The 15,896-nt window shown below is 33.9% G+C and overlaps 1 protein-coding gene across 1 annotated transcript; it reads right to left on the reverse strand.

The window, feature by feature from the left end:
• Window positions 1-3,060: 3,060 nt before the first annotated feature.
• LOC132785481 (V-type proton ATPase subunit F 1) lies at window positions 3,061-9,258 on the reverse strand. Its single transcript, XM_060791601.1, has 4 exons — window positions 9,108-9,258; window positions 3,801-3,882; window positions 3,275-3,480; window positions 3,061-3,217 (listed from the first exon to the last, which is right to left on the reverse strand). The coding sequence occupies exons 1-4, from the start codon at window positions 9,159-9,161 to the stop codon at window positions 3,185-3,187; spliced, it is 375 nt and encodes a 124-aa protein (XP_060647584.1). The 5' UTR covers window positions 9,162-9,258; the 3' UTR covers window positions 3,061-3,184.
• Between the last annotated feature and the right edge of the window lie 6,638 nt (window positions 9,259-15,896).

Genomic DNA, 15,896 nt, shown 5'->3' on the forward strand with positions numbered 1-15,896 from the left:
TTTTGTCAGAGTTAATAGGTCCTAGTGAGGATCTGGCTGCATTCGAGAAGAAGACTTCAGGGTTTGATCTGGAGACTTTCAATGTTTTATTTTGGGTGTGTGCGGTAATTCCTTTATGATGGATGCGGCTTTTCAGATCCTTATAAACTGGGTAACCTCTATAGTTAGCAGTGTGATTGCCACCGCAGTTGCCGCACTTTTTCGAGTTGCAGTCATCTTTGCTCGCTGGGCAGTGTGCGGAGTCATGAAGCTCTCCACAAACTACACACACCGGGCGCAGTTTACAGTATGACCATATTCTTGGCAGTTCGCACATTGTACCGGACCATTGCGTTTGTGCGGTTCCTCAACTGTAATTCGGCAGTGCAGCAGGAACTGAAGATTATATATAGGGTGCACTTCGTATTTCTTCAGGGGCCTATTTTCTGGCTCGAGCTCAACCTTAAATAGTGGCTGCGGCTTTCTATCCCTGTTAAGGATATTGAAGACTGTCTTTGCGCTAAATCCCTTCTCTTGTAGTGCCTTTGTTATCTCTGCAGGCGTTACTTCGGATTCTATACCCTTAAGTACGACTTGCAAGCCCTTGCTGCTTTTAAGCTGATACGTGTAAAAGTTATTTTTATTATCGGTAAGATATTTCGATAATACTCTGTAATTGTCTTCAGATTTCATTTGAACTTTTGTTTCGTGAATGTTGCCCTTTACAAGGGGTATAATGTGGAAGTTATCCTTGCCAGTAAGCTCAATAATTTTGTTGACGAGAACATTGGAACTTTTTTCTCGTATATAAATAGGCGGAGGCTTTGGCTTCCTCTTCTCGACTTGAGTAGATTCGGCCGCCTCAACCTCATAGGCGTCTGCCAAGATTTTGAATCGGATCGATTTCATGTCCGTTTCTATTGCAGCTAGGCTAGCATTGCCACGGGTTATTTTGCGTTGAGAATTTAGAGGGCTCATCTTCCTTTTAATTTGAATGTAGCGATCCATACCAGTCTGCACAGCCGGCTTGGTAAGTTCATTGTTTTTGTTCTGTTTTTCGGGCAGCGCAGCGACAGACGTAGTAATGTTTGCGCTAATAGCTGATGATGTCGTTAAACGCGCTCTCAATACAGTTGCGGTTGTTGTTGTTATTACGGTTGACGTTGTCAGCGAAATTGCGGTTCTGGTTACTGCGCTCTTAGGCTGCAGAGACGATGTTAGCGAGGGAGAGCATGAGCGCGCTCTATTGCTCTCTACGTTTAAGAGGTCGGTTGAGTTGGGGGTAATTGACCGCACTTGATCAGAGCTTGCATTATTTTCGGTTGCTTTAAAAGATTTTTCCATGTTGTATTATTTATTAAATTTTTATTTTTACCACAACTTTTTTGATCAATAACTTCAAATTTCATAAAAAACAAACGGATTTAACTCAATTTAATGTGTCTAATAACATTTAAAGCAAAAAAAATAAATGTTTATTAAATATGAAATGTGTACTGAAATTTATTAATAGCAAGAAAAATATGTAATAAGTAATAACTAACAAGTAATAAGTAACTGCAAACGACATAGTTTTTTCAAAAACAAAAACAAAAAAAAAATTTTTTTTTTTAAATCCATGCGACGCTGGTAAAAAACGACATATGCTTATAGGTAAGGTCGCGAACGTACGCTACTTTGGCAATTAATAAAAAAAAGATTGGTTAGAGTAACCCCAACGATTTTTTATATTTAAAATATATATACCAAAATCACTTAACACGCGAAGTTTCATTCACCTGCTTGCACTTATTGCGGAGCAATTACAATAAAATAATGTTTTTGGTCGCGAACGTACGATTTGAACATAGATAAGAAGCAAAATAAAAATAAACAGGTAATTGAACATTTTTTCGCTCACTTTGCATTTTTTATCTTATTATTGGATTGCTATTAAGAGATTTGGTAGAAAAAATGCAAACATATCTTATGTTTTCCTTGTGAAATAATTAAACAAAAAAATGCATATAAAAGTAGCTAAAAGTGAAAAAATTACATTTTTTCAGTTTGCAGACAATTTTTTTTTATAAAAACAACGGAGATATGCTAAGAAGCCATTGTATTATGAAAATTTGGATATTTCTTTATGACATTATACAAAAAAATACGATGAATGTGAAGATTTTTTTTTTGGTCGTGGTTTACCATTTTCAAGAATTGCCCATATGTATGTAGCTCTCTGGTTCGTGTTATTCTTTCTGAAATCCCTAGTATAAGATTTATCAAGGCAGTATTGAGTGACGAAACAATTTTTTACTTTTGTTCTTCGCATTTTAAATTTGAACTCTAATATTCGATTACCACTTTATTACTAAACCTTCCTTCTCTTACTGACCGTAGAACCAAGAACCATATTGTTATTATACAGATACTAATTAATGGTGAAATTGATTCCTCAGAGCTATTAAGCCAAATAAATTTTGAGTTTCCGGTCAGGTCCGCTAGAAATTTCCTTCCTCTTCAATTCTATTAGAATATTTAAGTATTGTGGAAAGTCTTACCAGTTACTTTAAAACTTTCCGTAACTTATGTACAACTTCTAAAATTACGTTTATGCGATTCAAAATGTTAACCTTAACAACTTTATGTCACTGACTACCACCACCAATACAGTTGTATTAGCCTTGACCTAAAGAATAAGTTTACAAATTGCTCCTCGTTATTGCGTAAAATTTGCCTTATGAAAATCTCGCCGCCAGCTGCTTGCCTTTTGTGTGTACACGTTCGCCTCAGCTTCCAAATTTATTTTCGTAGTTGCTCTTGTTGTGCTGACTTCCAGTCTTAGTGAATTCTGTGTTCTTCGTCAGTTCGTTATACTGCATGCTGAATCTGAATTTTTCCTTTGCTTCATTCAAACTTGTTGTCAAACCTATTTTTTTAATTCTCATTCGGAATTTTAATCAATCCACAAATAATGCGCAACTGCAAGGATAGCGGCAACATTTCCAGGAAACACAAGACTAAACCAAAGATGGCTAAGAGATAGGGGAAAACTTACAACGCGAACAATAGAAAATTTAACTCAAAAGAAAGATCTCCAAATTACGCACACAATATGTATTTTTGGAATGAAAACATCAACAAATTAACAATTAAAATGCTAAATAATGGATTACGATGTAAGTTTTAGTTTCAGGAGTCGTCACTGAATAATAATTGCTTCACATCAGCGTACCAAATCCTCAGGATTAAACATGCCCTAAAAATATATTTACATTACTTTTAAGAGATTATAACAAAAAAAAAAACAAGTTACCCGTGCACGTCGCAAAATAGAATCCTTGCTAGCATCATACGGATGGTCTTTTGAGGGTATTTCAAGAACCGCTGGCACTGGGGAAGTGTGCGCATCGATAACATGTCGAATTAATTCGGCATATGTTTGGTTTATCAAGATAATGTCGATATCGTCACGCTTTAGGAAGCGCTTAAAGCAGTCCTCAATTTCACTGACAGCAGTATCTGAATTATATAAATAAATATTAAAGACTCATTTATACCCCAAATAGAAGAAAACTTAAGTCTGTAGTGTGAGCCTTATATTATGTATTTCCAACTACGATCGAGTTTGTTTTAGAATTTATCATCTAATCTTAAACTGTAAAAAATTAGAGTTGGCGGGGCAGTGGCTACATCATTTATTTGTATGAATGTATATTTTTTTTTTTACTTTAGTATACATTTATTGCGAATTTCGCTTTAATATCCAAAATAGGTTGCAGAAACTTATTTAAATTATGTAAAGAATGCATATTATTTGTATTTGCTTTTTGAAAACTTACTTTTATCCACCACCATAAAATTTGGATGGCGATTTTTATTTATTTCACCAACACCTCCAAGAAGAAATCCAACACAGGTATCCTAAAATCAATATAATATTTACTAAATATATTTATATTCATATTTATATATTCAATTTGTTATATACATAGTAGTGCAAATATAGAAAAAACAATATAATCAATCAATTATTTGTAATAATGTAAATGGATAGATTCGCTTTTAAGAAAATTCTCCATGCGGTATTAATTTTAAAATCTACCAAATTAATACATATACCGGAAAAATCAATGTTAAGATCAATATTAATAGAAGCTGCGAGTGCAAGATATACCAGATAGCGACCCTAAGCAACTAAAAAACGCAACAAAAAAATTATAAAGACTATTGTTATTATTATATGGACCAAAATAGCTTATAGCTTCAAAAATACTCTTGTTATTCGATTTTATCGAATTGCGTGGTAAAATATTGGAGTTCATGGAATTGGTTTTTCCTTCTGCGCTCATGAACTTCTGAATTTTGCAGCAGCAAAAGTTTAAAAAATCGTAAAATATGCTCATGCAAATTATAGAGCAGAAGCACAAAGACAGTCTGCTTGTGATAGACACGAACTGCAGATCCACTCTATAGGCGTCAAATATCGAAATAGGCTTTTGTAAGATATACTAAACCCCATTGGATTCAATTATTCTAAGTAAAATTTGCGCTACTGTTTGAATTGGTAGGCTGCAACAACAGTAAAGCTTATCTAATACAAACGAGCTTTAACAATATTTCGATGGTGTAAAGAATTTTTAGAATTTGTATATCCGCACATTAAGGCTTTAAGGTAATTGCTAACAGTGTATTCATAAATTAGACGAGTATTTTGAAACAATATTCATGTGAACACCCCTAAACTACATATGTATATGGGTAATTCCATGGCGAAATTTGTCCCGTGCGAGACTTTTTACAGTGCACTGCAGTGAAAATAACATAAACTGAAACAATTTTAAAAATAAGTGAATGTTATTCTTAAAGCTCTAGATAAGCACTATATTTAGAGCTAAGATTGATTTTTGGAACTTGATCTTTTCCGATAAAATATATAATTAAGTTCATTTTTTGGTTTTGCGCACGAATTGGTTAATTTTTGCAATTATCACAACAGAAAACAAAACAGAAAAAAACCAACCAAAACCATTCTTAGCTCTAATTAAAGTACTTATCTAGAGCTATAAAAATAAACTCTTCTTATTTTGAAAATTGTTTCAGTTTATGTTATTTTCAATGTAAAGAGTCTCGCACGGGACAAATTCCGTTTTGGAATTACCCATATGCAAAAAAGTGCAATCGCATGTCCAAATAGAATTAGTTTCTCGATTGCTATATTGCATTCGTTTCTATATTATTTAATCCTTTTACGTGGAATATTTCCGTATGAGGATGGAGATTCGTTTTTTATCTTCATTTCCTTTTATGAAATATTGAACTGTAAACTTAATGATCTGTATTTATACATAAACTCCGAAAATTCTTAAAAATATTGAATAAATGTAGTGCACTGTTTATCATACATAGCCTGTTATTAATTAATGCCAAAAAAAAAGTCATACAAAATTAAACAAGCACATTTTTCGTCATTTTAATTATGTATACAAAAGTGTATTTGTATGATATTATTTGGAGTTGGTCGACGACTTACTGGGCTCTTTTGTTGGAGCTCTCCCAGTAAACCAGAATACCTGAAACAGTAAATATATCGGAAGACAGCTATTGTATATACATATAAGGTTGGCAAAAAAGTCTTGCGGTATTTCCGATAGGTGTCTTTGCAAGCGCGTAGTTCTAGTTCTATTCGTCGCATCGGTTCATGCTATACCTTTTTGGAAAGCTCTTTTCGTGCGTTAACACGTGTTTGTTTATTGTTGTTTGTTTTGAGTCGTTCGTGAGTTATAGCGTCACAAACATGGAGCAAAATAAAGAGAAAATACGGCATATTTTACAGTACTACTACGATAAAGGCAAAAAATGCAACTCATGCTGCCAATAAAATTTGTGCAGTTTATGGATTCGATACAGTTTCCATTTCCACCGCACAACGATGGTTTCAACGTTTTCGTTCTGGTGTGGAGGTGGTCGAAGATGCGCCACGGTCCGGAAGGCCTGTCGTCGAAAATTGCGATAAAATCGCTGAATTGATCGAAAAAGATAGGCATTGTAGCGCCGTAGCATCGGCCAAGAGCTGGACATGAGTCATCAAACCGTTTTAAACCATTTGAAGAAGTTTGGATTAAAAAAAAAGCTCGATGTATGGGTGCCACACGACTTGACGCAAAAAAAAAACATTTTTGACCGTATGGATGCATGCGAATCGCTTCTGAATCGCAACAAAATCGACCCGTTTTTGAAGCGGATGGTGTCTGGCGATGAAAAGTGGATCACTTACGACAACGTGAAGCGCAAACGCTTGTGGTCGAAAAGCGGTGAAGCTTCCCAGACGGTGGCCAAGCCTGGATTGACGGCCAGGAAGGTTCTTCTGTGTGTTTGGTGGGATTAGCAGGGAATCATCAACTATGAGCTGCTCCCCTATGGCCAAACGCTCAATTCGGACCTGTACTGGACCGCTTGAATGCAGCACACATGCAGAAGAGTCCATATTTGATCAACAGAGGCCGAATTGTCTTCCATCAGGACATCGTCAGGCCACACACATCTTTGGTGACGCGCCAGAAGCTGCGGAAGCTCGGATGGGAGGTTCTTTTCCATCCACCGTATAGTCTGGATCTCGCACCAAGTGATTACCACCTATTTCTGTCCATGGCGAACGAGCTTGGTAGTCGGAAGTTGGACACACGAGCGTCCTGTGAAAATTGGCTCTCCGAGTTTTTTGCCAATAGGGAAGCGAGCTTCTATAATAGGGGCATTGTGAAGTTGGCATCTCGTTGGGAACTCGTCATCGAATAAAACGGCGCATATTTGACTTAATTCGCATTATTATAACCAATTTTATGAACAATTGAAAATTCAATAAAAATACCGCAAGACTTTTTTGCTAACCTTATATTTGGCATGAAGAAGTTCTGATCAAAATGCCTGGCGTGTTTGACCATATTTGAAAAAATAATTTGTCGATGATTTTAAAATTACATTTGTTTTCGAATCTAAAGTATGTAATTATCTCAAAAAGGCCGTTGAAAATTTACCTCGAGAGAAGATGAAATGGAGGTAATTTTAAATACATTAAAATCGTTCGATAGTGTGCTATTGAAAAATTAAAGGGTTGTAATTTTATTGCTCTTTCAAAAGATTTTATTAATAAATTTAACAATTTTTTTGTAAATACATATATTACCATACCTAAATGCAAATATAGCATAAGGAAACGGAAGAGCCCCATAATTTTGATTACAACATAAAAATTGTTGTTTTACATATGTACATATGAAACAAATGAAACATTTTCAAAAAATTAAACTACAACGAAACGGACAGCTTGCAACTTTAACTTTGAGCCATGCTGTGCAAAATCAGTTTTCTATCATTGCCGTTTTAGGATGTCCGTTTTAATCTAAGCGCATGAATGAAAGCGCAGAGAATATACACATGTTTCCCCATATTTATCTTGACTGCAACATATACTTATTGTAGTTAAAAAAATGTGAGTAATTCTGGACATTTGTGAAATTTTTTCGTGATATCACAATTCGTTCACTTACAGATCTTATTCAACTTAAATGTTGAAGGTGTACATACACTAACCAGAAAACTTTAATGTTAAATAAAAATAGTTGTTAAATTAACGACATATCTATTATGAAAAAATATAACCAGTCTTCACTTATTTCCATCAACTTATTTAATTAAAATAAAAAAGTACATCAGTTTTTGGGCCAGAAAAAGTCGGCGTACTTAAATTAGTTAAAAAAAAACATTTATTGATAAACAAGTAAGAAAGCTATAGTCGAATTTGATCGACTGTGAGATACCCGCTACCCATTTTGAATAAAATCAAAATATTGCGGTGTTATTTTCAAAATATACCGAAAATACTACAAAATACTAAAAATATATTAAATAGCATATTTGGTATATCGATATAGTACCATATTCAAAATATACCATAGACGGCAAAATATACCAGATTGTCGGCCAAAGCAACCAAGACCCCTAGAAAGTAGGCGTTTTTGCCCATACAAAAGTATTTCTTTATAACTTCCACAATTTCTATCTGATCGCAACCAAATTTTCAGGAATCATAAATACTATTGTTATTATTGTATACACCATTCGCAGCTCTAGCTTATTCTCTCCTGTTATTAGATTTTTTTGATTTGTGATCTGTGTGCAAGCATAACCAATGATGTTGAACAAAAATTATTGCTCTATCTCTTAGTCTCTGAGATCCAGCTAGATCATCTAGGCTGTTGATGCTGATGAAGAATATATATACTTTATAGGGTCGGAGATGCCTCCTTCTACCTGTTACATTCATTTCTTGCCAGCACAAAGTTATAATACCCTTCTACCCTATGGGTAGCGGGTATAAAAACATTTCAGAAATTAGTATGAAGTAGGATATATATATCTCAATCAAGTATTTTGGCATTGAACAAACCAATTTTTTTGGTGAATTCAGGTGGTATTTGGCTCCACTCATCCAAAATCCAACTCCTTTAACGTATCCTTCGACGTTATCGTTCGAAGACTATTCCTGCGCTCCCATAGATGTTCTATGGGCTTTTAATTCGGCGACTGAGGTGGTGAATGCAGCTGATGTTTGGTATTACAAAGTAACCATTTTACTTCATACTAATTTCAGTAATGTTTTTTATCAATAAATCAATTTTTTAACTAATTTAAGTTTGTACACAGATTTTCTTGCCAAATAATTGGTGAACCTTTTGTTTTTTTAATGTTAATTAAATAAGTTGTTGATGGAAATAAATGAAGACTGGTTATAATTTTTGATAATAGATGTGTCGTAAATTTAGAAAACAAATGAAGGCAATATCTTAAAATACAAATATTTTTTTTACCATCAAAGTTGCGCATTAAGTGTGTACGCAGACTTTTTCTGGTTGGTGTACGTACATACATATAATTTATCAGGTCAGATATACATATGTACATACCTCTTTACAACTGTTGCATACAAAAAAAACTACATACTAAAACCTATATTACCGTCTTTGTCAATTTTCAATGGTCAAGTAAATAGAAATGCAACATCTAAAGGTAATTTTAGTTTACAATTTCGATATAATTGAATCTATTTACGAACATTTATTCACTTATATAAATCATCGTATTCTACTTACCTCATCGCCTATAACAGATATTAATTTTCCTTTAATCGCCGAATGTAAAGCCATTTTATGATGCTTAGCTTTAAAATTACGAATAAGTATTATTAACAAGCGAAAGATGTCAGCTGACCAGAGTCACGAGTCAGTTTAATAAATACACATAAAAAACCTCCAACAATTGAGTATTTATGGTCACCCAAAACTATTAATTTTTTATTAAATTTATCGATAAACTGTCCGTATATTCCTATTTCTGCAGTAGCACTATATCTACAACGTATTCTTACCAAGGGCATAAAATTGAATGCCGAGATTCTATAATGGCAGCGTGCTTCCACCAAAATTAAAATAAACTAACAAGTTGTCGGCTTCAAAATGTAGAATAATAATTATGCTAATGTATGTTATGTATTGTATATATTTTATGAAACTAATATCCTATTTAGAATAAGCTGATGTGATTCTATGATGCAAGTCGTAACACGAAAATCGCATCATTCAAGCAGTTGTTTAGGCGTGCAAACGTTAAGAAACTCAAGCAGAAAGAAGTTTATTAAAGGCAAAAAATAATCAACCTGACATGAACAATTTATGAAATTATGAGACACTGATTGCATTCAAAAATTATAAATAAGTCTACATTTCATATTATTTATTATTTGACTTTATGTATTTCCGATTCGCTTGATATATATACAACTTATTCTGAACAGATGCACTTGATCTATATAAAGTATTAAACAGCAACCACTTTACTTGTAAGAGCTGTTCCCAGATTAGCGAAAAACCGTTTTTTTCCGCGCAATTCCATGTAAATAATACGCGGATATTGGAACGCAGGTGGATGTCAAATCGGGTGCTACACAGATGGAAAAGAGTCACTATGGAAAACTATGATAAATTTAAAAACAATAAAAAGAAAACTCGTGAAAAGAAAAAGCATTAAGTAAAGCTGTGGATTCGCTGGACTGTATATGACATTTGAAATACAAAAAATTGCGAAGTTACAATAAAATTTGTGTGGGACATTGTCGCTCTAAAAATAGGCAAAGAATATGAGTTCATCTGTTTCTTTTCACACATAGTATCGGAGTATTAATATGCATAAAAAATTGTTATGTGCGTCAAGATAGCTCCGCAACTTTAGCGTCAGATATTGAGAAAAAAAAATATCGTATAAAAATCGTTTTATTTTCGTCTTTTTACGTGATATTTAATCTTAAATTAAAAAAGTTTAATTGCAAAGCAATAGAAAACTAAATTATCTTTCTATTAAATCCATGTTTGTCGAATTGCATTCAGTATTTATGCACTATTATCGTGAATGAAAAATTTGGGGTGGCAACATTTTTGCCAATATCTCGGTTTTGACGAGTTGTCGGACAAAACGGCTTTCAACAAGTTATAGAGTATTATATCTTAGGCCGTTTTCGAAATATATCGGGAAAAGTACAAAACTCTCAGCTCCAGCCCCATACAAAATGAGCACAAAAAATCAATGTTGCCGATTAATAACCATAACTTTTTTTGTCTTTCTTGTCGGTCATAGCACACATTATACTTTCGTAGATACAAGGTAAGGAAGATATGTAGCAATTTTGGTTGAAATCCTTTTGACCGTTTTTGAAAAAAATTGACCTTTTGTTAACCCGCAAAAACAAGTTCATTTCGCATGTGCATCAAGTAACTGGAACCAGCGTGGAACCAGTCAGGCCGGAGCCGACTCAAATCGGAAGACTTTAGTGTTAAATAACACCCTTTGGAATTTCGCGGGACTTTAAATACTTGCTGAAAATAACTAAATGAAACAACTATAACTATAATTTATATATTTATTTATTATAATTAATAAATATACGCAATTTTATATTCTTATTTAAGTCGTAATTTTGTAGATTACTTGAAAACTATTAGTTAGCGTAGAATTTTTGCTTTGCCGATTTTTCATCATTTTGATTATGTACATAATTGCTCAATACCTTAACAAATAGATAAAAAACATATGTATAATTTCCCAATATAAACTACATAGCAAATTATCATAGTTTCCGAGAAAAATCAAAATACCCCTACATTTTTCGATTATACGCTCGCTTAGACTTTGTCAGAGAAGGCGCGCAATGCTATAATATAAACATAAAAAATTCGAATGCGTTGCAATTTGTGTTATTCAAATTGTTTAAGCCGTTTTTGAGAGAATCGCATTTTAGTAGAATAGTACAATTTTTTGAATTTTTGCGCGTTAACTAAAGTAGTTAAAACGTTGCCAATTTTCCAAAATGGCGATCACGCACAAGCCTATAGTATTTATCATATTTATTTCCCATATATCCCCAACTTATCGGCCATGTCGCGCTATTTCATTCTATTCGAATCAAATAGACAAATATTTTGCTTTTTGTTTGATTCAAATCGGTAATGCCGTTTTCGAGAAAATTCAATTTTATTTACAATTATAAATCAATTGAATTTGGCATGGCAACGCTTAACATCCGCGAAGCTAGTACAAAGTTAGCGTCGAATTTTTGTTTTGCAGATTTTTCAACATTTTGACTATGTACATAATTGCTATGTATCATTTTCCAACACGTAATGGCCACGCTTTATGAAGATTGGTGGCAACTCTGTAACATAATGGAAAAATGTTGTATCACAATACAATGGATGCGTCATCCCATACAAAATATTGTATCATTAAAAACTGAATTATGGTGACCCCAGTCGGGCCCATGATACAATAACACAAGGCAGTCTCGTCGTGTGCCTTTTCGTTCGGTTTCAGTCCGGTAACGTTCAGTGCGCTCGTGCACTCGGAAAAAAGTTTTCGTCAGTGCGTTTTTGTTTTTCGATGCAAGAGGTTGTCTGCGGACGATTTTTTTTCGCGTTTATACAAAACGACTTATACAAAACGACTTTTTGCAATGTATGCCGTAGACACGGATAGAATTAAAACATTTAGAGAATTAGAGAAATCTCATATATATTATTAATATTGTTCATAAACAACTCACATTTAAAAAATATGTCAATTAGACATTAATATTAGCTTCTAAATATGTAAATATTAATTGCATCGTCTAAGGGTTAATGCACATTTCATTGTCGTCTCGGTAACACTACTGTGCTGAGATTCTTTCACTCGCACTCATTGTTATGATTATAGAGGGAGTTGTTTTGCCGACGAGACTACCTTGTATCATGATAAAATTATAGAAGGTAGTCTCGTCGGCAAAAACTTTCGTCAGTGCGTTTTCGTTTTTCGACGCAAGAGGTTGTCTGCGGACGAATTTTTTTCTGCAATTAACCCTTGTGCAAAATGACATTTTGCAATGTATGCCGTAGACACGGATAGAATTAAAACATTTAGAGAATTAGAGAATTCTCATATATATTATTAATATTGTTCATAAACAATTTCCATTTTAAAGATATGTCAAGGAGACATTAATATCAGCTTCAAAATATCTAAACATTAATATCATCGTCTAAGGGTTAATGCGCATTTCATTGTCGTCTCGCTCACACTGCTGTGCTGAGATTCTTTCACTCGCACTCATTGTTATGATTATAGAGGGAGTGCTTTTTCCGCCGAGACTACCTTGTATAATTGTATCATGCCAGAGCCTCTTCGGCTCATTCGAAAATTCGAAGTTCTAATGCAGCGCGCAGCGTTCAGTTGAGTCGCAGATCAAATGCGGAGCGATGACCGTATTTCGTTACGCTCGGCTTCCGTTTCTATGTATGCGTGTATGTATCTACATGCTCGCCTATATCAGTATGTGTATACATGTGAAGTTTTGCAACGCGCAGTTGCCACGCAAACAAGCAGCTAGCGCACGCCAATTTTGTTTTGCCGCGACGAAAGTCTTGAAGATGAAGACAACAACAATTGCTCGCGTTCTATATGTTTGCAGTTAACTGGCGCCTGCACAAGGACCGCGTTGGCTCTGCTGGTATTTTGCAAGCCCAACATGTTGTTGTAGACTCTGACCAATATATGGAAGCTGCAGCAAAATCCCTAAAGTGGGATGGTAAGGATATTCAGGGGAGGATATTGGAAAGGTTCTCGATAGAGTACAAAAATCTGCGTCTAAAACAAAAATGAGGTCTAGAGACCTGTTTAAACAATGTGGAATATCATTAATCTGAGACAATGATGCTCCAAAAAGACTATCAATAAAAACATGGGATGTAGAGGGGCACAGTGCATTAAAATTTTTAATCGGAATATCATGAGATACTAGATGTATTAAAATTTAGGAATTTAGGAGTGAATTGTTTGATAAACTTCTGCGGTATAAATTCTCTAGATGATTTTTGTTTACACTGCTGTGCTAACCAGAAACCACCTTCCGCCACCACAGAGTATTTTTTATGATCGACCTACATATGTATATGGAATAGAACATATTGTTTGTCCGCTAAGTCAATATATATGTAAATAGAATATTAAAATGTACTATTAAATTATGTTTATAGCTTAGTTGTTTAATTTAGTTATTTTCAGCAACTATTTAAAGTCCCGCCAAAGTCCAAAGGGTGTTATTTAACACTAAAGTCTTCCACTTTGAGTTGGCTCTGACCTGACAGGCTCCGCGCTGGTTCCAGTTACTTAATGCACCTGCGAAATGAACTTGTTTTGGCGGTTTAACAAAAGGTCAACGGTTCTAGAAAATTTATGATTTTTAAATGCATGTTCATAAAACTATGCTCTATAACTTGTCATAAGACTATTTGGCGACAACTCGTCAAAACCGAGATATTGGTAAAAAATAATGCTATCCAAATTTTTGGTTCACGTTCATTTTAGTGCATATACATATACTGCATGCAATTTGGCAAATACAGATTTTAAAGAAAGGTAATTTAGTTTTCTATTGTTGTTGCATTTAAACTTTTTTAATTTTATCATGTAAAAGAGCAAAAATATAAAGGTTTTTATCTGATATTTTATTTATCGATATATGACGCTAAAGTTGTGGAGCTATCTTGCCGTACATACATATTATTGATATAAAATTGAGGAAAATAGACATTGCTTTTAACTATCGATAATAAAAATCGTTTTAGCACATGTTTTGAAAACAACAATTTTGGTGCAGGATGTTTAATAATACAAATATGATTCAAGCACTATCGAAGTCAAATAGAGTAAATATTAATGTGTATCTCAATACTGACGATGTCCATCACACTGTAAGTCATGACTGATGTTAATAAATAAAATTGTTGACAAGTATTTGTATATATTTGCACATACATATATATGTATGTGTGTTGTATGTATTTACAGATCGACATGGTGTCTCATACCCAGTATTTAAATGCGCTACTTTCCGAAGCGAAAACAAGGGCAATTGGATTGCGTTTCCTTATTGAATGCTTGAATAAATATCCACAAAATGTTCCGCAAAATAAAGCGAATTTTTGGATAAATATTATTTTAAGAGCATGCAATAAAAAAGAAATTAATTTATATGGAGAGCTTATTTATGAAGCTTTGGGTAAGTAACAATATTCAAATGTAACGGCAAGACAGGAGTTCCATCATCTAATTGATAACTTTTTACAAAATAAAAATTTATTTAATTTATTTTTTTCTTTGAGAAAATTTTTTTTCGCTCATCTAAGAATCCGACAGCAGAAAACAAAGATGGAAAATTTGTTATAATTTACATTATATATATAATTAGTTGAAAACATGCCTATTACTAATATTCCACCAAATGTAACCCATTTTAAGATCAAACCAGGACTGGAAAAAAACAATCAATGCAAGAAAAAGATCCCAAAATTAGAATACTCGTAGGGTTGAACGGTATTATAATATTGTGCCGCCTGGAAATGTGTGTAACTGGTGGCATCTCCAAGCCCATAAAGCCGAGACGATATTGCCATGTCTGCGTATTCTTCCATCCTTATGACCACTGTGATCTCAAAGACTATAAGAAATAGAGCGATTATTGTTGTATGCATATGTACATATGCTTCTATATGTTTGCTTCGCCCACTTCTGCCCCAGAAAATCAATTAGCAAGCCCAATAACTACTGTTTTTATGATTCCTAATATAAATGACAAGCACATGTTGATATGTATGTATGTATGTACATGTTTATCACTTCTGACTTCAATTTGTTATACAATTCGAAAAAATAATCGTTGTGGGCTTTTTCATGTTTTTTAATCTTTTCTTTTTAAACTTTTAAATATTGTTTAGTGTTGTGTTGCATTGTGTTAAACCTACCTACTGAAAGTGAAAACGAGCAATGTGAGCTGCAAGTCAGCAGGAAGATCACTAAATCTTTGAGTATTTGTAACCGAACAGTTTTCTATGTCAGAAAAAAAGCCGTAAAGTGACCTCAGCTGAAACGATTAAATTTTGATCACGCCGCCTAACAGGTAGGGATGGATGAGTCACAGACAAAAGTAAATAGCTTTCAGTCCGATGGTAAGGAATACTACTGACACCGGTCATACGGAAACCATTAAGTTGATGGTGTGGGCTGCTTTTCGTGGTGGAACTTGCGGCTCATTGGTGAAAAGCTATGGAATTACGAAGAAGGAACATTATCTTGAAATGTTGGCGACCAATCGCCAAGATTTTGTTGAATAATGTTCTTACCTAATTTTGTGCTAAGATTTTTTATTTGATCGCACGAACTAAAAATCGAGACTATAGTTTGGGAACTACTATAATATTAATGTGGATTTCTACATGCGCAAGAAATATTGTTAAGTTTACAATATTTTTCAACCTTCAGAGGTGTTTTCGCCTAAACATCTTATGGTAAAGAATAAT

The sequence above is a fragment of the Drosophila nasuta genome, chromosome 2R (genome assembly GCF_023558535.2).
Source record: "Drosophila nasuta strain 15112-1781.00 chromosome 2R, ASM2355853v1, whole genome shotgun sequence".
Lineage (NCBI taxonomy): Eukaryota > Metazoa > Arthropoda > Insecta > Diptera > Drosophilidae > Drosophila > Drosophila nasuta.